A 20,980-nucleotide genomic window follows, 5' to 3' on the forward strand; every position below is an offset into this window, starting at 1 on the left:
GGAGACATCATGGAAATGCTCAGGATAAGAGGGGGGTGGTCTGCCCCCAAGGCTTCCTCGGATGAATCCGTGTTCCTGGAGGCATTCGAAGCAGGCCCATCTACCTCTTGGGTGTCCCCTCCACCCGACCCCTTAGTGGACCTTATTACCACTAGGGGGTGGAAGAAGCCAGACACTGTGGAGCCAGTCCCCAAACGCCCGGACAAGATACTTAGTCCCCCCTCCGAGAGGTCCCATTGGAGCAAGGGCCCCCCGTAGATGCCATGTTGGTGGCGGCAGCCACCAAGAGGGAATTAGCTCAGGAGAGCCCCTCGGTCCATCCACCGAGCATGGAGTCCTGTTTGATGGACTGTTTAGGGAAGCGGGCTTTTAGTTCAGCGACCTTTTCGGTGAGGTCTCTGAACTACATGGCACATGTTATTCGACTGCAGCGGGACCTTATCAAAGAGTATGCTGCTTTGACCCCGGAGTCCATGTCGGTGGAGGACAAATGGTTGTACTCCACTCGAATGGCCAGTCTCAGGTCCATATCTAACACTTCTATGAGGCTGTTGTCCCAAGCCAAAGAGGGAGCTGCTAGAGCCAGCGGAACAGGCCTTGTCATGCGGCATCAGGCCTGGCTCCGGCATTGCGATTTCGCGGAACCCTTCAAGGCATCATTTGCGAATGCCCCTTTCGATGGTTCTGCCCTGTTTGACAAGACTGTTCGCGAGACTTTGGTCCAGAGCGAAAAGGATGGGAAGACATTGTCTGCCATCGGAGTCCACTTCTCTGCTCCCCAGAGGTCCTTCTCCAAGAACCAAAAGGGACAGAAGAAGATGTGGTTCCGGAAGTCGCAACAATCCCAGTCTGCTCCAGACCCCCAGTCCTTCCGTGGCAGAGGAGGACAGGGTGGACGCCGCCCTAGAGGCAGAGGGGGCCCGAGGAATGGTGGTTCCAGAGCAGCTTTCTCTGACGTGCCCACCCAGCGACCCTGAGGGTTTGCCCGACTGCTCCTCTCTGGAGTCAGTCGGGGGATGTTTTTCGAGGCACCTGGCAGCTTGGGAGTCCATCACAACAGACCAAATTCCCTTTTCTCACATCCCTCACCAACCCAAACGCCTCCCCGACGTCTCACCCGATCAGAGGGAGTCTGCAGCTGCAGAAATTCAGCAACTCTTAGGAAGAAGAGCCATTCAACACGTCCCCCCAGACCAGTTCGGATCGGGTTACTACTCCAGGTTCTTTTTGGTGCCAAAAAAGATGGGGGACCTAAGGCCAATCCTTGATCTCTCCCTCCTGAACCTGTCAGTAACCAAAGAAAAGTTCTGGATGGTCACCCTTCAATTCATTATCCCCCCTGTTGTGGGAGAGCGACTGGATGTGCTCGATAGAGCTCAAGGATGCGTATTACCACATATTGATGGACAAACGATCCAGGAAATTTCTCCGCTTCTGGCTAGGAGCCAGTCATTATCAGTTCAGGGTCCTTCCCTTCGGTTTCACCTCAGCCCCCAGGGTGTTCTCCAAGGTATTAGCAGTGATAGCGGCCCACCTGAGGCTTCAGGGAATGCAGGTGTTCCCATACCTAGACGACTGGCTCCTGACCGCCCCAACAAGGCATCTACTCTGCTCAGCCAGGAATTACTTTCTCCACCTTGCTCCCCTGCTGGGGATCACCGTCAACACGGACAAATCCTTTCTCAACCCCACTCAGGTGATAGACTTTATCGGGGCCAGATTAGACACCAACAACTTACTAGCCTTCTTAACCACCGAGCGACTTCACACCATGAGACTTCATGTGCGGGTCATTTTACTATCGTTGGCTCTCCCGGCGGGATTGGTCCTGAGGGCACTGGGCTCCATGGCAGCTGCAATTACCCTGCTCCCCACGGCCCGCCTGAATATGAAGGTTTTGCAGTGGACTCTCCAAGTCCAATGGTCCTTCCGTCGATACCCTCTCAGTCACCCCATTCCCCTCAGCAAGGCTTGCAGAAGGGCTCTCGCATGGTGGTTACAATCACCGGACCTCCAAGCAGGACGCCCTTTCTCCATGGCCCATCCTCTTGCCACAGTGACCACAGACGCCTCTCGCCTCGGGTGGGGGGGGGGCATTATGCAGGCAGGATGGTCCAAGGCACGTGGAATGATGCAGAGACCTCATTGCATATAAATGTCCTAGAGATGAGGGCAGTGCTGTTGTCGTTGCAAGCACTTCAGAGCCTTCTTCCTACAGGAACAGTTGCAGTTCAGTCAGACAACATGTCGGTTGTCTGGTACATCAACAAACAGGGGGAAACCAGGTCCTACCCACTCTGTCAAGAAGCTATGAGAGTGTGGGAATGGGCGATCTCCACCAACCGCTTTCTTATTGCAATGCACATTCTGGGATGGTCCAACATCCTGGCGGACAAACTCAGTCGCACCATTCTGTCTCCTTACGAGTGGTCTCTCAATCCCCAGGTAGCGAAGTGGATTTTTGCTGTATGGGGACAACCCTGTTGCGATCTCTTCGCCTCTCCTTCAAACATGAAATGCAACAGCTACTTCGCTCTAATTCCCCCCGCCGGGGAATTCCCGAGAGACGCTCTGGTGCATGCTTGGCCTCCCGGTCTACTCTATGCTTTCCCTCCTCTACCTCTGATGCTGAAGCTTCTACAGAAAGCCAGTCAGTTGGGGAGCAAAATGATCCTCTTTGCCCCATTCTGGCCTCGTCAAGCTTTGTTCCCTTACCTCTGGTCTCATCTGGTGAATCCACCTTGGATTCTAGATCCCCTCCTGGATCTGATTTCCTACCCCCTAGGCCTCCCAGTCCCGAATCTGGACATTCTCAAGCTTACGGCTTGGTTGCTCCATTTCCACTTGTAGCTTGGACTCCCGGTATCTCCTCCCCAGTTAAAGTTATCCTAGTAGCAGCATACAAGCCCTCTACTAGGAAAGTCTATAGGAGTAAATGGAAACATTTCGCTATTTGGGCGGAGCGTCAGAACCTAGACCCTTTCACAGCTCTGTTGCCTGCCATCTTGGATTTCCTTTCAGGGCTTTTTCATTAGGGGGCTAGCTATTCCACAGTCAAAGTTCAACCAGCAGCTATCTCTCATTACCACGTGGGACATGAATTGGGTCCATTGATCACCACGAAGTTATGTAAGAACTTTCTGAAGGGCACCTTCCTACTCAGACCTTCAATAAAGGAAGTAGTGCCTCCCTGGGATTTGACTTTAGTACTTCAGGCCTTGACAGCTCCCCCCTTTGAACCGGCAGCTTCAGCTGATCTCAAACATTTGTCATGGAAAACAGCCTTTCTCGTCGCTATTACTTCAGCTAGGAGGGTTTCTGAACTTCAAGCCCTATGTGTAAAACCTCCTTACTTGACCTTCCACAAGGATAGGGTTTATCTCAGGACCAATCCCTCATTCCTTCCTAAGAGGCAAATATTAACCAATCCATTAATCTGCCAGTTTTCTTTCCTGAATTCCAGAACAAAGGAGAATACAAACTACATTCTCTAGATGTGCATAGACAGCTGCATTTTTACATTCATAGAACGGCTGGCCATAGACAATCCAACCAGTTGTTCGTCTCATTTGCAAAATTTAATTTAGGCAAATCTGTGTCGAAGGTCACCTTGTCGAGGTGGATTTCACAATGCATCCTTTTGGCTTATGAAATTTCTGGCAGGCCCGCACCTCAGGGAGTCCATGCCCACTCTACTCAGTCCATGTCTACTTCTGCTGCCTTTCGGTCTAGAGTACCCCTGGATGATATTTGCTCAGCAGCCACTTGGGCTTCACCTCATACCTTCATCAACCATTATAAATTGGATATTATCTCTCGAGGGAGAGCATCCTTTGGCTCTGCAGTGCTCCGGAACACCAGTTGTTCGTCTCCTTTGCAAAATTTAATTTAGGCAAATCTGTGTCGAAGGTCACCTTGTCGAGGTGGATTTCACAATGCATCCTTTTGGCTTATGAAAGTTCTGGCAGGCCCGCACCTCAGGGAGTCCGTGCCCACTCTACTCGGTCCATGTCTACTTCTGCTGCCTTTCGGTCTAGAGTACCCCTGGATGATATTTGCTCAGCAGCCACTTGGGCTTCACCTCATACCTTCATCAACCATTATAAATTGGATATTATCTCTCGAGGGAGAGCATCCTTTGGCTCTGCAGTGCACCGGAACATCCTTCCATGAAGGTCGCCCAAGGTACAGGTAGCTGGGGACTCTGTCCCAAAGGTGCTGACAAATGAAGTTAACTACTTCAGATTAAGAAGTTATGTACTCACCGTAACGTTCCATCTGAGTAGGTAGACTTCATTTGTCTGCAACCGTCCCACCCTCCTTCCCCCTGACCTTTGGATGTTATTTCGCCAGAAGTTTTCACTCTGCCCTTTAAGGAAGGTAGTTAGTTTCCTTTTTCAGCCTTCTTGGTTATGGGCAAACTTATGGCAATACACAAGTCCAAGCCATATCTGAGGTCAGTCAGGGATGGCAGGGGATTATGGGTGAAGGGGAGGAGCTAGGAGCTCGGATCTAAGCTATGAAAGATTGCCGGCTCGGATCCGAGGTGGGATCCGATTCCCAAAGGTGCATACAAATGAAGTCTACCTACTCAGATGGAACGTTATGGTGAGTACATAACTTCTTATTCTCTTACAGTATGTGACAGAGCCTTAGCTAGCAAATCTGGTGCCTTATGCCTCTACCTAACCAGTCATAGTTAACACTGGTATACAGCTAAAGGTGCAGGTGCCCTGTGTGCTATATATCTCAACCTTCCCTTTGTACTTATTACATAATATGGCTGATGGAGCAGGTAGAGCTGCTGGGACATGCTTCACCTTGAGATACTTTGATGAGGTTCTCACTTTTTGGACCTAGTGTGAAGGAGAAACTGAATGTAGTGAAAAAAAAAAGCAAAACATTGTCCAATCTGAGAGTCTAGTTCACATCTCCACAAAGGGGCTTTTTGAGGAATCAGAAGGAACTTAAACCTTTGTGGTTCAAAATGTCCCACAGACATTCTTATAGCCACTTTCATGATAGGAGCTCCTTTGGAGGATAAGGTGGGGATCCTTCAATGGATGCTACCTCAGGGGTGGAGTTTTTCTGCCAAATGTGAGCTTCCATGTTCTCATCCAAGGAAGGCAACAGCAGAATACCTAGGATCTTGTCTGACTTGTTCCACTCTTTTGGGATTTGGGGGTAATAGCTGTCTCTGTATCTCTCTTGCTACACCAGGCTGCACTGCACTGATAGCTGACACACATGACAAATGGGTCAGGAGGAGAAATAGTATCTATAGGCCATTACATTCCCTTTTCCGTCTTCTCACAGACACCCTCCCCTCCTTTTCCACATGTTCTACCCTGTTAAAAGAGGGTGGCAAAAGAAAAAGAGGCCTCAAACCTTCTACAAAAAAGAGCCATCCAGGAGGTCCTAGTAGAACTATGAGGGTCTGGGGTTTATTCAAGATTCTTTTTGGTCCTTAAGAAATTGATATTGGATCTCAGTGACCTAAATGAGTACACCAAACAAAAAAAAAAACAACAAAAACAGATGGTCATGGGGCAATCCATCCCTCTGTGTCTGCAGGGTGCTCTTCTATCCCACACTCCTCAGATCCTACTGCAGCCAGCAACCTCCCAAATACACATCTTCTACCCATTCCTATCCAAAAATAAGCAGACATCTGGATGTGTTTGTAAGAGAGCATCAGAAAATAACTCCATACACCTTGGTTCTAAGAATCCTAGGAAAAGGATTCAAGTTTTAGTTTATAGAAAGACTAAGATTCTCAGTTATTCCCACAGTGCCCATTGAGCAAAGTTTCATCAAATCCATACTTCTGGACCATCTGAGAAGGGGGCTATAGTGAGAGAGAGAGAGTATTAGAAAAGGAAGAAGCACATAGTTTTACTCAAAACTGTCAGTTTGAGTAAACAAGACTAAGTTTCTAAATTTGCCAAAATTCACTTGCATTCCCTTCTGCTTCTCCTCTTCCCTCAAGATTCCATGGCTATCCTAGGCGTAAAATATGCCTGCCTCTGTATACCTACAGCCAGCACAAACAGGTACTACCTGAGATTCAAAACTGGGATTTCACAAAGTGCTTTGCCTCCATACCTGTCTACTTCAGAAACAGGGGCATTCACATGTATTCCTGCCTGGATGACTGTTTGGTTCTGGGCCTAATTCTAGAGGAGATGTTGGGTGCTCTACAGTTTACCCTGGGCTGCTTCAAAACTTTAGGACTCAACATAAACTCTCTAAAATCCCAGCGAATATCCTTCTCCTGGAAGCTGTTCTGGGCACTACAAACCAGAATGCATTCCTTCTGTCATAGAAGGTGCTGTTTCTAACCTCATATTTCACCTCCATAACACAGCAAAATCAGATTACCACTATGGAGTTCCTCAGAGCACTAGTGCGTATGGTATCCACAATTCTGATTGTTTCTATGGCAAGGCTTCACATGAGAAGACTGCAGTGATATATAAGAAACTGCATCATGACCACTCCCTGCAGAGCTGCATCCTCCTTACTGGCTTATATTATAAAGAGATGTCTCATGCTGGAAACATAAGGTACACTTCAACAAGGGTTTCTCCTTCAAGCTAGGCATCAACACCCAGATAGTCCTCTCAGACTCCTCGTATGTAGACTGCATACCCACTCAGGGAAACTAATGATCTAAGGGACCTGAGACAAATCTCAGAGGGAAAAAAAAGCACATCAGTGTCATAGAAATGATGGCAGTAATTCTAGATATAAAAGACTTCAAAAAAGACTTGGCAGCCAGTTGATGGGGAGGGAGCTCAGTCATACATCTTGTACAGTCTAGTCATCAAGGTATGGTACTTAGCTCAAGTATTAGGCATGTCTCTCAAGGCATCTTGGGTCCCTTCTCAGGAGAATGTTCTGAAAGATTAAATCAGCAAAACAGAGGCATACTTTCAGGACAGGATGTTAAACATGGGTGTATTTCTTGATATGATCCACAGATGATATTTTCAAGGTAGGCCTTCTGTGTTTCTTCAGAAAGCAAACCTGTCTGAAAATTTTGCAACAGAAAACCACTTAACCATAGGGGCATGGACATTTAAATACCATGCCAACATATTGGGCAAATCAGTTTCTATATGCCTTTCCTCCAGTCCTTTTAATCTTCAGGGTAATGTAGAAGATAAAGGTGGACAGGACAAAATGCTTCTCATAGTTTCTATTTGGCAGAGACAACACTACTTCTCACTTCTAATGAATATGGTAAAGACTGAGCTTGTTCTGCTGTCTCAGTGTGCAGACTTCATCACTCAAAACAAAGGTTTACTCATGCATTCCATCCTAAAGACCCTGAAGTTGACAGCCTGGCTGAGCTAGCTCTCACCCCTTTAGGCACTATACCTAGGAAAATGGGAAAGGACATCCTTTGGGTCCAGAGAGATTACCTAAACTCTAACCAAACTTCACTGTCCTCTGTCCAAACATACTTGTCATATATTTAATAATCAGGCTCACTTTCTGTCTTAGTGAAGTTGATTCATGTGTCTGTAATCTCAGCTTGCCTACCGTAGTTTCCCCCTTTATTCCCTATTTCTAATGAAGCAATTCCCTAAGGAAATCTTGCATCTGAGGCCTCCCAAGAAGATAATCTTTCCACCAAGAGGGATTTCAGTTGTTATGTTAGTGAAGCTGTCCTATCACATTTTGAGCAACAGCCGTTGCTGGTCTTAAATACATGACCCAGAAAACTGCCCTTTTAGTGACCATTACATGTGTCAGTAGGATATCAAAACTGCAAGCCCTCATGTGCAAACAACTCTTTCTAGTGTCCCACAAGGGCAAGATAACACTCTATACCAAGCCCCTTGTCATGTTCCAACTGGAGGTGAAATCTCTTGAAACCACGCCATTAATCTTCTTATATTATTTTGTATCCCATAGAATAGGGGTGAAAGATTTTGCATCCCACGGAAGTTCAAATACAACTGAGATTTTACTTTAAAAGGACTAAAGCAGAGTGAGAAAAATATGTTAAACACCTTTGCAAAGAGTAATGAGGACAGGCCTGACTCTATACAGACCACTTTTAAATAGCTGGTTCACTACGGTTTACTATCATATCACTGAATCTCACTTGATCGAGTCATTGTATCATTGACTCACTTCCACGAAAAGCTGTAATGCCGATTTACGGTATAATCCAGATAATTACCGAACTCAGAATTCTGTACTGCTCTGGACCTAGGAACAAGCATTAACTTGGGCTGAGAGGGGGTGAGATATTTACAGTCGGAAATATTGGTGTTTAGCATTGTCAGCATTTGGGTTTCGGACTGCACGCAAGTTGGAGTCATCCAAGTGGGATTCATTAAAATGATAGTAAACTGGTTCACTACCTCTGCTTCTGTTACTGTTTCCATAGCCATAGCAATAATGTAACAAGGCATGTGAGAACTCATTCCACAAGAGCCACAGCAACCACCACTGCCTTCTTTGGAGTGCTCAGCACCCAGACCATCTTTGAAGCAGTTTTGTGGTCATCTTTCCACATCTTGTCCATGACTTAAAACCTGGATTTCCTCTAGAGCCAGGGCAGGATTTTTCACAGCTGTAGTACAGGGACTTTACAAACCACATCTTTTCAGGGCCAGCCACTCACTGGTATATAAATGCTGTGACTCTTCTCTTGTGTTATCACTACTGTAACAGCATACAATACAATGAAAATAGCACAGTTTTGTTAGACACTTACCATAGCTGTAGATATTTAAGTATGTTTAGTGTTGTAGTCATATGTTCCTCCCAGTATCCCTCGGCTTTATATTTCTGCCATCATCCTGAGGTTGTGGTGGTTACCCAGTCACTTGTATATTTGCGTTCCATTCCATCTACTCTTACAAGGTACCACCCTCTGTGGTTGACCTAACACCAAGAGAGGGAGGTTTGGGATGCCATTCTTGGGGGCATATGCCATGTAGATGGCTCATGGCGTAGTCTCAGCCCAGGCTGTAGAACCGACAGGGGCAAGAATGAAATAAAAATCATGTTGACAGATGCCCCGTCATACCACAGATGTGCTGATGTCTGGTTAGAACATCTGTGTGGTCAGGAAGGGAAAAGGTGAAAAGCTCTGAAAATCAGGCCAGACATTAGCCCTTCTGTGGCAGATTTACCAGCTGTTGTGGACTGATAATGTTATGTCACAGCAGGCAAAAAGATAATCTTGTAGAAGGAGAATGAGAATCATAGAGTTAAGGTGCTTCTGACAGTGCATTAGTTTACTATGGTATACTTCAATACTTTATTAGTAAATCAGTTAAAACTTTAAGAATTCAATATTTTAAATATTTTAATGCACTCCTGAATCACTGCCTTAATGTCAGAGGTTAGAGGGGTTACTAAGGTTTGCCCTGTAGAAGCACACTTTTAAATAAAGTTATCAAAATAAAATAGGTTAACAAAATAAAACTGAGCAGACTGTAGCTCACGTATACTCTATGTGTCAGTGCAATAACATTTTGTATACAAGATCATTGGCAAATCACTTTAAACTACTTAATAAGGCTGTATTCTTTAAACTAATGCAAAAATGAATGATAAGAGGAATTAGTGCACAGTAGTAATAAGAAGATGCAAAGAAAAATGCAAAAGCATTAGTTTAGAAGTTCAAAAAGAGAGGTTAGAGATTTGGGAGGAGATTCCCTTAACAGTAATAAATAATGGGGCAGGAAACATGTAAATTGCATATATGCTATGCAGGAAGAATAACAAATTGTGTTTTATTTTTATTTATTTATTTGTGTGTTTTATTTGTAGTGTTAAAGTCCTTTAAAATGGGAGATTGGTTAAATAGCAACTGTGGTACTTCATTCAGAAAAAAAATAGAAGAGTTGATGGAAAGCATTTAAGACTATCATCATCATGTCTGAATTTCAGTATTTTGCTTCTCTTTGATTCTGATGTATCTACTTAAATAAAGATTTAGCAAGTAATCATGATTTCTCTTCTGTTGTAGAGAGTGGGTGGAAAGAGCCCCACCTGGTAACTTCTTGAGAGTATTAATCTGTTTGCGATTGCTAATGAGAGATCCAGTTTATCAGGTTTGTTTATATTATTTCTTTCATTTGTAATAAAATGAGTTAAAAATAATTCCTCAGAGGGTTGCAAAGATGTTGAAGTGTGATGTTCAAACTTACTGGAATACTGTATGCCTATAACACATTTTGAGAATACTTCTTTGTAATTATACCGCATAGTTTATAATACCATTTTCAAATTTTCTATGTATGGGCTTTGCCAGCATTTTTTGCTCATTTTCAGTTTGATACTATAAATCTCCATGTCATATTTAACCATGCGTTTTGATTTTCATATTTGAATGGTTGTTTTTTCTGAATTTTATGTTTTTTAACCTTAGTAAGTCAGTATAAAGGATTATGATTAGGTTTCCATTCATAAACAACTGGTTACGTGAGAAATGGGTGTCAAAAATTTGCTTGATGAGAAGTATGTAAGGTGAATTTTTTGACATCTAGTTTGAGAACTTATAACAAAGGGTTGTTCATAGGTTCATAAGACAATACTAGGCTGTTGGCCTAGAGGCCCTTATAAGCCTAGCCAAGAATTTTGCCCATGTTCCCACAAAGTCAGCACCTGTTTCCCCTGTCATGCAGGGACACAGGTGGGATCATAGGGGTGTATTTTCGGTTTCCCATCCAGTCATCCAGGTTCCTGTTAAAGAGGGATTTTGAGGTACTCTGCTTGACCTGGAGAGGGAGTCTGCTCCACAGATGGGGGAGTCTTTGGAACACGAATCTATCCTGTCAACAAGTTCTATTAATGTCACAGACCAGGTTGAGGCCTTGTTTGTGTGTTGACTGAGTGGAGTTTGACTTGCAGATATGCAGCAACTCCATCATGACTGAGTCTGAGATGGCCTTGTATGCCAGATACAGGTAACCTCTGAGCTGTCTGTACAAGACTGAGTACAGGGACAGGGCTTTTAGCCTATCTGTATAGGATAGGTGTTTGAGACCCTGGATTTTCCAGGTCAGAAACCTCTGTGGCTCTCCCGCTGCTGCAAGTGCTTGGCAAGGTACATGCCGAAGGGGGAATTGTACTCGATAATGGCTCCGATAAGGGAGGATTACAGGGATGTGACTTCCTTGTTCCTGGATGAAATACACTTACTTATGAGGTGGGCTATGTAGAAATCCTTCCGTACAATGGAGGCCACGTAGTGATCAAAAGTCAGATTGTAATCAACCTGAGTGCCCAAGTCCCTGATTGCATGCTTAGTACATTGTTATTAATGTAATAATTAGTCGGAAAGCCATTTTCCCCAGAGGGGATAATGATACAATTCGTGGTATACAGTTTGAGGCCATGCTTCTGGCACCAGTCATTAATTTGGGTGAAGCCGTCTTGGAGGATGTTCACATCACTAGAGGAATTTAAGACAGCACCCAGCTTGCAATCATCTGCAGACTTGGTCAGCCACAGACTACTGGTTTTGGCTTGCACTTCAGAAACTTATACCCAAACATTAGAGGCCCCAAGACTGATCCTTGGAGTACGCTGTTCATTATGGGTCTACTACTAGAGGTGGCTTCCCCTATTTTGACTGAGTGGGTTCTATCAGTAAGCCAGTTAGCTACTCATCTGGTAACATACAGGTTGATACCTAGCTGGGAGAGTTTATCTATTGTGCCTGAGTGGGCAATAGAGTTGAAGGCTTTGGCTAGGTTAAGGTAGGTGGTGTGCACCATTTTCCCCTCATCCATGGCTTTGGTGACTGTTTCAAAGATGTCAACCAAGTTTAACAGGCATGATCTCCCTTTGACAAAACCAGACTGTGTGGGTTCAAGAGTTTGGAGGTTGCTATCTTTGTTTATATGGTCCATGACAGTGCGTTCCATGGCCTTGCAGATCAGACTAGTTAGGCTGATGGGCCTATAATTATCTGGGTCAGTGGACACTCCACCTTTGTGTAGAGGGATGACAGTGGCTGTCCTCCATTCAGCTGGAATGAAGCCAGTGCTCAGGTTTTGGTTGAATAGGGTGCATAATGGTGCTGAGAACTCATGCCCAAGTTCATGTAGGAAGCAGCCAGGGTTGTTGTCAGGTCCCATGGAGACTGTATTTTTTGCCTTTGAGAGGGCATTAAAGACCTGCTCCCTGGTGATGATGTGAGTGGGGTCAGGTGCTGGGGTTGTCCTGATTCACTGATGGGGGGACAGTGGAGTGAAGTTTTCACTGAACCTATCTGCCAGCAGGTTGGCTATATCTATGGTGTTTGTGTATGTGGTGTTCTTGACCACCAGCTCAGAACAGATTTGGGTGTTACGTTTGAGATTGCAGACGTGTGTGAAGTAGGCCTTGTGATTGTCCTTAGTGGATGTGGCCAATTTAGACTTGAAGTTAGCCATGGAGAATTTCACCAGTTACCTTATTTGCTTGTTCAGACAAAGGAGAGATTGTGTCCAACTTGGCAACTGCTCCTTCTTGGTCTTGGACAGCAATTTTTTCCTTTTATTATAGAGTTTGTTTATTGCTGCTGTCCACCAGATGGGTTTACTCTTCCTTGATGGAGATTTATTTTATTTATTTATTTTATGACAAATGATTTGGTCCTGCCAGGTATGGCTGAGTCCATGCAGCTATATAGGTTTTTTGGTGAGGGCTTGGACATTAGTGATAGTTCCAACTGAAGGGACGGTGGTTGTGTACAAAGACCTGATTATAATCCCTTGTAATACATGAGGAGTTTTAGATGTCTGTATGATATAGCTTCAGTTTAATGAATAAAAAAAATTGCATGGCACTGCGGCAACAGCTTTTTAAATTGATGTTGCTTGGTGGTACAATTTGCTACTGACAGCCATTTTTTGTGGCAGGTGTGAGGTGAGTTACAGCTTTTAAGGCTACTTGCTTTCTGATGCAGTTCCCTCTGACTACCATCTTTGTAGCAGAGTGAGGTACGTGAGGTTCATACATAAGATCCTGTTTCTAACAAGTGTTTTATAGTGAGGTTCTTAGATAGTCTACTTCTTAGTTATGAACTTGGCTATAACACAAACATTTTTCTCTTGTTTTCTGAGCATAATTAGGGAACTTCTTGTTTACTTCTCAGTTAATCTTATAATGGCAGTTTATTAGTATTATGTATATTTACTTTTGCCTAGATTGTGGATGAAAATGTCATTTGAACTAGTTAATTTACATGGTTGTTTGTATTAATAAACAAATATTTATAAATAAACATATTTTCATCAGTAATCAAATATTTTGTAAAGCTATTCTAGTTATTCATCCCAGAAAAGCAAGCAATAGATAAAGTAAGGCAGTCAGATAAGGATGTATAGAATACTTGTTGAATTTCATTTTTTCAAACCCCAAATTTCAGATTGTAGCCTAAAGATTATGTCTTATGAATGTAGCAAAGCAGATATTGTACAAATCATTGAGATGTATTTTTTTTCCGGCTATAAATATTTCATTTTATTTTTAATGAAATTCACTTGCCTGTAATGGGGACTCTGCCCCAACACTTATGTATGAACTGTGTTTGGTTACATGTATTTATTTATTTACTTATGCATGCGTATATCTGTACAGTTATCTCTTTTTCTCTATATTGTGTGTGTATGTGTGTGTGTGTGTGTGTGTGTGTGTGTGTGTGTGTGTGTGTGTGTGTGTGTATGCATGCATGCATGCATTTTATATATATATATATATATATATATATATATATATATATATATATATATATATTTATATATATATGGGTTCACTACATAATCTCGAAATTTTGAAATATCGAATTTGAAAATCTCGAGACCATGTAGCCGAAACCCCTAAATACCGAAAGACCAGAAGTGTGAAATTCAAAATACTGAACGTACAACACACATACAACACACATACACATATACAAAACTTCCCCCAACAATCAAACATATCATCCTACACTACAGATAAGCAGGGGGGCAAGCCACCCTGCACCCCCGTTGTGGGGGGCTGTGCCCCCCACACCCCCCTACTTAAATATACTAACTTTGAGATTGCACAGACACACAAGGCAAACGCACACCCACACAGTTTACAGTCCCTCACACACACACACACACACATCACAGTCACAACACACACACACACACACACACACACACACACACACACACACACACACACACACACACACACATCACAGTCACAACACACACACACACACACACATCACAGTCACAACACACACTGACACACACTAAAGCCCCTAACCAACACACTTGCACATAGATACTTACCTGAACTTCCACGTATCCATCGCCAGAATCGCTACTTCATTATCTCAGAACATCGGGGTTTTGAATTTCACACTTCTGGTCTTTTGGTATTTAGGGGTTTCGGCTACATGGTCTCAATATTTTGAAATTCAATATTTCAAAATTTCGAGATTATGTAGTGAACCCATATATATATAAATATATATATATATATATATATATATATATATATATATATGTGTGTGTGTGTGTATAATAGAGAGAGAGGGATAGTTGCAATTTGTTAGCTGGTTAAATGAACTGATCTACTGACTCTTTTGAAGTCACAACCTGGGTAAATTAAATATTACATAAATAAGCTTAAAATGTTACATAAAAGTGTTAAGGGCATTTGAGGTAGAACCATTAAGAGAACAGTTTGACAGTAGATACATCTTTTTATGAAAGTTGATAGTTACAACAGTAATAAGGTAGTAGTTCAACAAGTCATGTGTGACAATAAGAAATTAAATTTGGCTAAAAATATCATGCTATAGTCTATAGTACAAAAGATACTTAATCTTTTACTGTGGGTTTGATTCCTTATCTCGGAACCAACTCGACTGTTATTCCAGCTCGTGCCTTCCAAAAACTCTCAAGCTTAGCTCTACCCAGAATGCTCCTCTCAAGATTACCACAGATATTACTTGCCACTTTAAGTGCCAGATGCATTCCTCTCTGACCGCTCTCATGCTAGACATTTCTTATCACTGTAAGCATTATTTACCTTTGTCGAATTCTTTACTGAGTAGTTGCTTCTCTAAAATCTTATTCTTTACCCAGCTTCTTTTTCCTTAACTTTATTGGAGTGTTTTCTCCTGTTTACCATCACTGGTAGATCTCTCTGCCTTTGCTTACCTTTACTGTAATCTTCCTTACCATTGTTTTGCCTCCTTCCCCTATCTTATTACTGCTACGGTAAATCTTTCGTACCATCATTGGTACATTTTTTCCCTTTCTAACAAAAAAAAAAACCTTACTCAAATTATTCAGACTTCCCTTTTTCTTCTCGTGTGTGTGAGTGTGTGTGAGTGTGTGTGAGTGTGTGTGAGTGTGTGTGTGTGTGTGTGTGTGTGTGTGTGTGAGAGGGAGCATCTTTTTTGACATGGCTGAGAAGACTAAAGCACTTCTGACTTCAAGAAATGCCAGAAGTGTGATCGTAAACTGACGAACTCAGATGAACATTCCTTGTGTGTCTACTGCTTGGGCCCAGTGCACCTTCAAGGACTGTGCCATCTATCTTGGCTTTAGTCACTGGACCCTCATAGAGAGGAAGAATAAGCTCATCTTGAAAGGCCTGATAAAATCTAGCTTTGATATATCTGTGATGTCTAAGACTGATGTTAGCTCCCCTTCTTTTTCCTCTTCCTCCAGACATGAAGGTTCTAAGAAGTAGAGCTGCTCAGTTCCAACACTCTCTTCAGAACCACCTATTAAAAAGACTAAGTCTTCCTCTGTTCCCACAGTTTTGGTGGAACTGAATGAGAAACAGCTACCAATATTGGTGCTGTTAGTGCCTTTTTCTGGAATGACAATTCCGGCACCCACTACTACCTCAGATCAGACCTTTTCTCTCTCATCTTTTCCACCGATCTTGGAACCAAAGACGTTTTATTTTAATGATTTGCTCCACACAAAGTATTCTCCAAAAATTTACCCCTTTGTAGTCTGACTGACAAGCCCATTCTTGGATAGACCCTGGTTCCCATCGGTCTCTTTCATCCGTACCACCAAGAGCCTCAGAGTCCAATGTTCTGAGGTTGGTGGACCAGCTCTTGGTGGTGAGGAGATTAGCCACTTCTTCGCTTCCTAGCACTTCTGGCTCTGGAAATTTACATGTCTCTAACCTGGTTCTTGTTCCTCCTCTGAGTCCAACTGAGTGTCCTGAGTTCCCAGTTCCGACAGTCCTGGTGTCAACTGTATTGGCACCAGTGAGATCCTTGTCTCCGGCGCCGATCACTATCCTGAGCTTTTTGCCTCTGTTGATACCTCTCAGGGTTGGAGCTTTGTTGTTAGTTCCAGGGAGTGTGGATTGACTCTGACCTTATCAGAGCCTTCCATACTTTTCCGAGCTTCAGCACACATAATTTCAGCTATGGGCTCGGGGGCAGCTACCTTGATGTGGATAGGACCATGGTTATGAAGGAGTCAATTTCAATTCTTGGCTGCCATTCCTCTACTGGGGGGAGCTGCTTTCCACGCCATGGAGAGGGCCTTGTCCACCATGGGCTCACAGTCAATTACTCTGTTGTCGGAACAGAATCCCGGTCCTTCCCCTTGCCCAAAGCTACCACCAGCCTCTAACCTTTGGGACAGCAGGCACAAAAACCTCAGGATTCAACTGTTGTGGTTATGTCCTCTTCATATACCTCCCCGGTCAGTCCCACCAAGGAGGTGCCCAGAAGAGAAAGTGCAAGAGGAAGCACTTGGACTCCCCTGAAGATTCTTATACAGATGATACTGACTTTGATGAAGGGGAAGGTGCCCCAAGATCACCACCAGAAGATTCCTCATTCAATGACATTCTAGAGATCCTTAAACAGAGGGGTGGCTGGACTTCCCAGCAACCTTCTTCAGAGAAGTTAGTGTACCTAGAGGCTTTCCATGCCCAACCATCTACTGCTTGGATCTCTCCACTCACTGACAATCTGAGTTAATTGTGCAGCGGGCTTAGAAGTTTCCTGATTTCATCAAACCAATCCTTAAGAGACCAGACCGGATTTTGTCAGCTCCCGCTGATCAGCAACAGTGGGATAAAGGGCTGCCAGCAGATGCCATGATGATTGCAGCAGCCACCAAAGAGGGACTTGCTAATGAAAGTCCTGCTATCCATCCTCTTAATAAGGAGTCTAGGATGATGGATAGATTTGGAAGCGCATGTATGCTACGCTTCATCGACCTTGACACTTAGGTTCTTGAACTTTATGGCACATTTCACCAGGCTTCAACAAGATCTGATAAAGGAACCATCAGACACACTAACAGGAACCCAAGCTGAGGGGTTCAGGTTAATGTAGCTTCCCAGCTGGGAACCTTTGATTCAATATGTGATTCGTCCATGAGGTTCATTGTGCATGCAGCTGAAGGGACGACTAGGGTAGTGGGTTATGGTGTAGCCATGAGGAGAGACGCCTGAATGTGCTTATGTGAGTTTTCAGAGCCATTTAAGTCTTCTTTTGTCAATGCTCCCTTTGACAGAACATCCCTTTTTGGCCCCAAAGTTAAAGAAACCATTGCCAAATGTGAGAAGGATGGAATGACACTTTCTGCCATGGGAGTATGCTTTCCCACTCCTCAATGGCCCTACTCCAGGAATCAGAGGAGTGGCAAGCTATGGTTCAAAAAGTCCCAAGGGGCTTTCCAGGACTCATGTGGTAATGACTCTCCCAGGGGAAGAGGGGAAGAGTTATAATGGAAGATGCCATGCTAGAGGCAGAGGTGGCCCACAAAAGTCATGGTTCCAGGGAGTCATTCCCTGGTAACTCTTATCAGTGCTCCTGAATGGAGGTCCTATTGCCATTCTCTGGAGGCAGTTGGGGGATGACTTTCCCTGCACCTACCTGCCTGGCTAACCATAACAATGGACAATTGGGTACAAAGGATTATAACCAGAGGTTACAATATTCCTTTTTTGAAACAATTCAAGCAACCAAAGATAATCCCAGACATTCCACGCAGTCACAGGGATGCAGCAGTTCTAGAAATTCAAAAACTGCTCTACAAAAGAGCCATCCAAGCAGTCCTACCAGACCAGATAGGATCCGGGGTTTACTCAAGATTCTTTTTAGTGCCAAAAAAGGGGACTGGACACCAATTTTGAATTTCAGTGTCTTAAACAACTCAATTCAACAAACCAAATTCTGGATGGTCACTGTTCAGTCTGTTCTCCTATTCTTATGGAAAGATGATTGGATGTGCTCAATAGAGCTTCAGGATGTGTATTATCACATAAAAATGGACAAATGCTGCAGAAGATTTCTGCGCTTCTGGCTGGGAGCCAGTCGTCATCAGTTTAGAGCCATGCCCTTTGGTCTCACCACAGCCCCCAGGGTGTTCACCAAATGCATGACAGTGGTTGCAGCTCACTTTAGACTGCAAGGATTCCATGTGTTTCCATACCTAGACGACTGGCTCTTTTATCACAACAACCAGGCATCTACTGCTCCAGGCATGGAACTATGCTCTTCAAACTTTCTCTTCACTAGGGATCACTGGCATCTACAAAAAATCACATCTAGAGCCAACACAACATTCAGAGTTCATAGGGGCAGCATTAGACATAAGCACCTGTATCGTGTCTCTACCCAGAGAAAGACTTCAAAGAATAAAATCACCAGTCAGCCAGATTATTCACAGCAGAACAGTGACTGCAAGACTGGTGTTAGTCTCTAGGATCTATGGCAGCACTATCACTTTAGTTCCCCTTGGGAGGTTTCACATGTGAATTCTGCAATGAGTCTTGGCATCACAATGGGTCAACCAATGTTCCATCATATACTGATCACCAATCTATGCAAAAATGACCCGAGTTGGTGGCTCTATTCCAATGACATTCTATCAGGCCATCCTTTTGTCTCTCCTCAACCCCAAGTCACAGTGACCATGGATGCATCCCAGATAGGGTGGGCGGGGCATTATCTGTGGAAGACACTTGGTCCCAGTTAGAGGCCAATTTGTACATCAATGTTCTAGAGATGAGGGTAGTGCTCCTGGTGTTGCAAGCATTCCAAGAAACCCTCCCCTCAGGAACAATTGCAATCCAAACAGACAACATGTCAATGGTTTGGTACATCAACAAACAAGGGGCAACCAGATCTTACCCTCTTTGTCCAGATGCACTCAGAGTATGGCAATGGGCAATTTCATTAAATCACTTTCTAATTGCCACACATATTCCAGGGAGCTCCAATGTGATTGTGGACAAATTGAGCAAGAGCATGCTGATGCCTCATGAGTGGTCTGTCAACCCTTTTGTGAAGGAAAGGATATACAGTTGATGGGGCCATCCCCTCTGTGATCTCTTTGCATCCCCCTGAACAAGTGCAGCATCTACCTTGCCCTGATCTCCCATCTGGGGGAGTCACCGAGGTGCTCTCCTTCACAATTAGCCCCCAGTCTACTGTATGCTGTTCCCCTGATTCCTCTCATTTCCCATTTTCTGAAGAAAGCTAACAGGTCGAAGAACAGGATAATTCTCATTGCTCCATTCTAGCCTTGACATATATGGTTTCCCTTTCAGTGGCCTCACTTAATTCAGAAACTTTGGACATTGGACCCAGCTCCAGAACTATTGTCCTATCCAGAGGGACACATTCATCTGAATCTTCAGAAATCTCAAGCTCACTGTGTGGCTTATTCAGTTCCAATGATTGCCAGGCATACTAGTCTTACTGCCCCAGTTCAACAAATTGTTCTAGCCTCCCACAAACCTTCGACTAGATGATTATACAGCAACGAGCGGCAAAAATTTTCAAAATGGGGTACAGACAGTAATTCTGACCCATATTCTGTACCAGTTCATAAGGTCCTGGAATTTTTAGCATTGTTTTCAATGCAGGGGCACCCTCCTCAGCTATACAGGTTCATCAAGCTACAATTTCAAATTTTCATAATGGTCTAAATGATACAGCAATAATGTCACACAAACTTTGTAAAGCCTTTCTGAAAGGAACCATATTGCTTGATCCGTCTACACCTTGGGACTTGAATCTGGTGCTACAATCTTTAATTAATCCCCCATTTGAACCATCCGTAAATTGTGATTTGAAGTATTTATACTGGAAAAACGTCATTTTTCATTGCTATTACTTCTGCTAGGAGAATATCTGAGTTACAAGCCTTATCTTGCAAGCCTCCTTACCTAATCTTTCATAAGGACAGGGTGTCTTTGCGAAAAATCCTTTCTTTTTACCAAAAGTAGTATCTGACACTAATATGAATCCACCTATATAACTTACCACATTCTTCCCAAATTTTCAAACAAAAGCAAATCTTGTTTGCATTTGTTAGATGTTCACAGACAATTATATTTTTACCTTTGCAGAACAAAGGAATTCAGAAAATCTGATCAGCTCTTTGGTTTGCTGCTACTCTGCACGAACCAGTTTCTAAGGTTACTCTGGCTAGATGGCTTAAGGACCGCATAACCTTAATTTATACAAAAGGAAAGTGCAACTGCCGGGACATGTAAAGACACATTCTACTAGGGCAATAGCCACTTCCATACTCTTCCATTGCAGAGCTTCTATAGATAATATATGTGCTGCGGCTACTTGGGCATCTTCACATACCTTTACTACTCATTACATGCTGGATCTGGTCTCTAGAGATCGAGCATCTTTTGGTTAAATGGTACTCAGGAATGTTCTTCAGTGAGACCTCACAAGATTTCAGTAGCTTGGGACTCTGTCCCACAGCCAAGGATTAAGCGAAGATTGACAGCATCAGATAAAGAAGTTATGTCTTATCATAACGTTCCATCTGTTTTGTTGATCTTCACTTATCCTTGACATCCGCACCCTGCTTCCCCGTGACTTTCGGGCTTCTTGGTGGAAAGGATCAATCCCAACAGGCTGGATTATTCTTTTATGAATACAGATATGGTCTCTGATCTATTATTAAGAATGGAAGGTTTTGAATGATCTGAGGTCAGACAGAAATGTTCGGGTAATGAA

At 43.6% G+C, this 20,980-nt stretch overlaps 1 protein-coding gene across 1 annotated transcript in view; it reads left to right on the top strand.

Moving 5' to 3' along the window:
• The window catches only part of NEK10 (NIMA related kinase 10), a 3,576,599-nt gene that overhangs the window by 904,278 nt on the left and 2,651,341 nt on the right, over positions 1–20,980 (top strand). Inside the window, exon 7 of the mRNA XM_044064761.1 lies at positions 9,998–10,082. Coding sequence (XP_043920696.1) covers positions 9,998–10,082 — 85 coding nt within the window. The remainder of the gene's footprint in view (positions 1–9,997; positions 10,083–20,980) is intronic.

This window comes from Protopterus annectens, chromosome 3.part0, assembly GCF_019279795.1.
Source record: "Protopterus annectens isolate FY-2018-M chromosome 3.part0, PAN1.0, whole genome shotgun sequence".
Taxonomy (NCBI): domain Eukaryota; kingdom Metazoa; phylum Chordata; order Ceratodontiformes; family Protopteridae; genus Protopterus; species Protopterus annectens.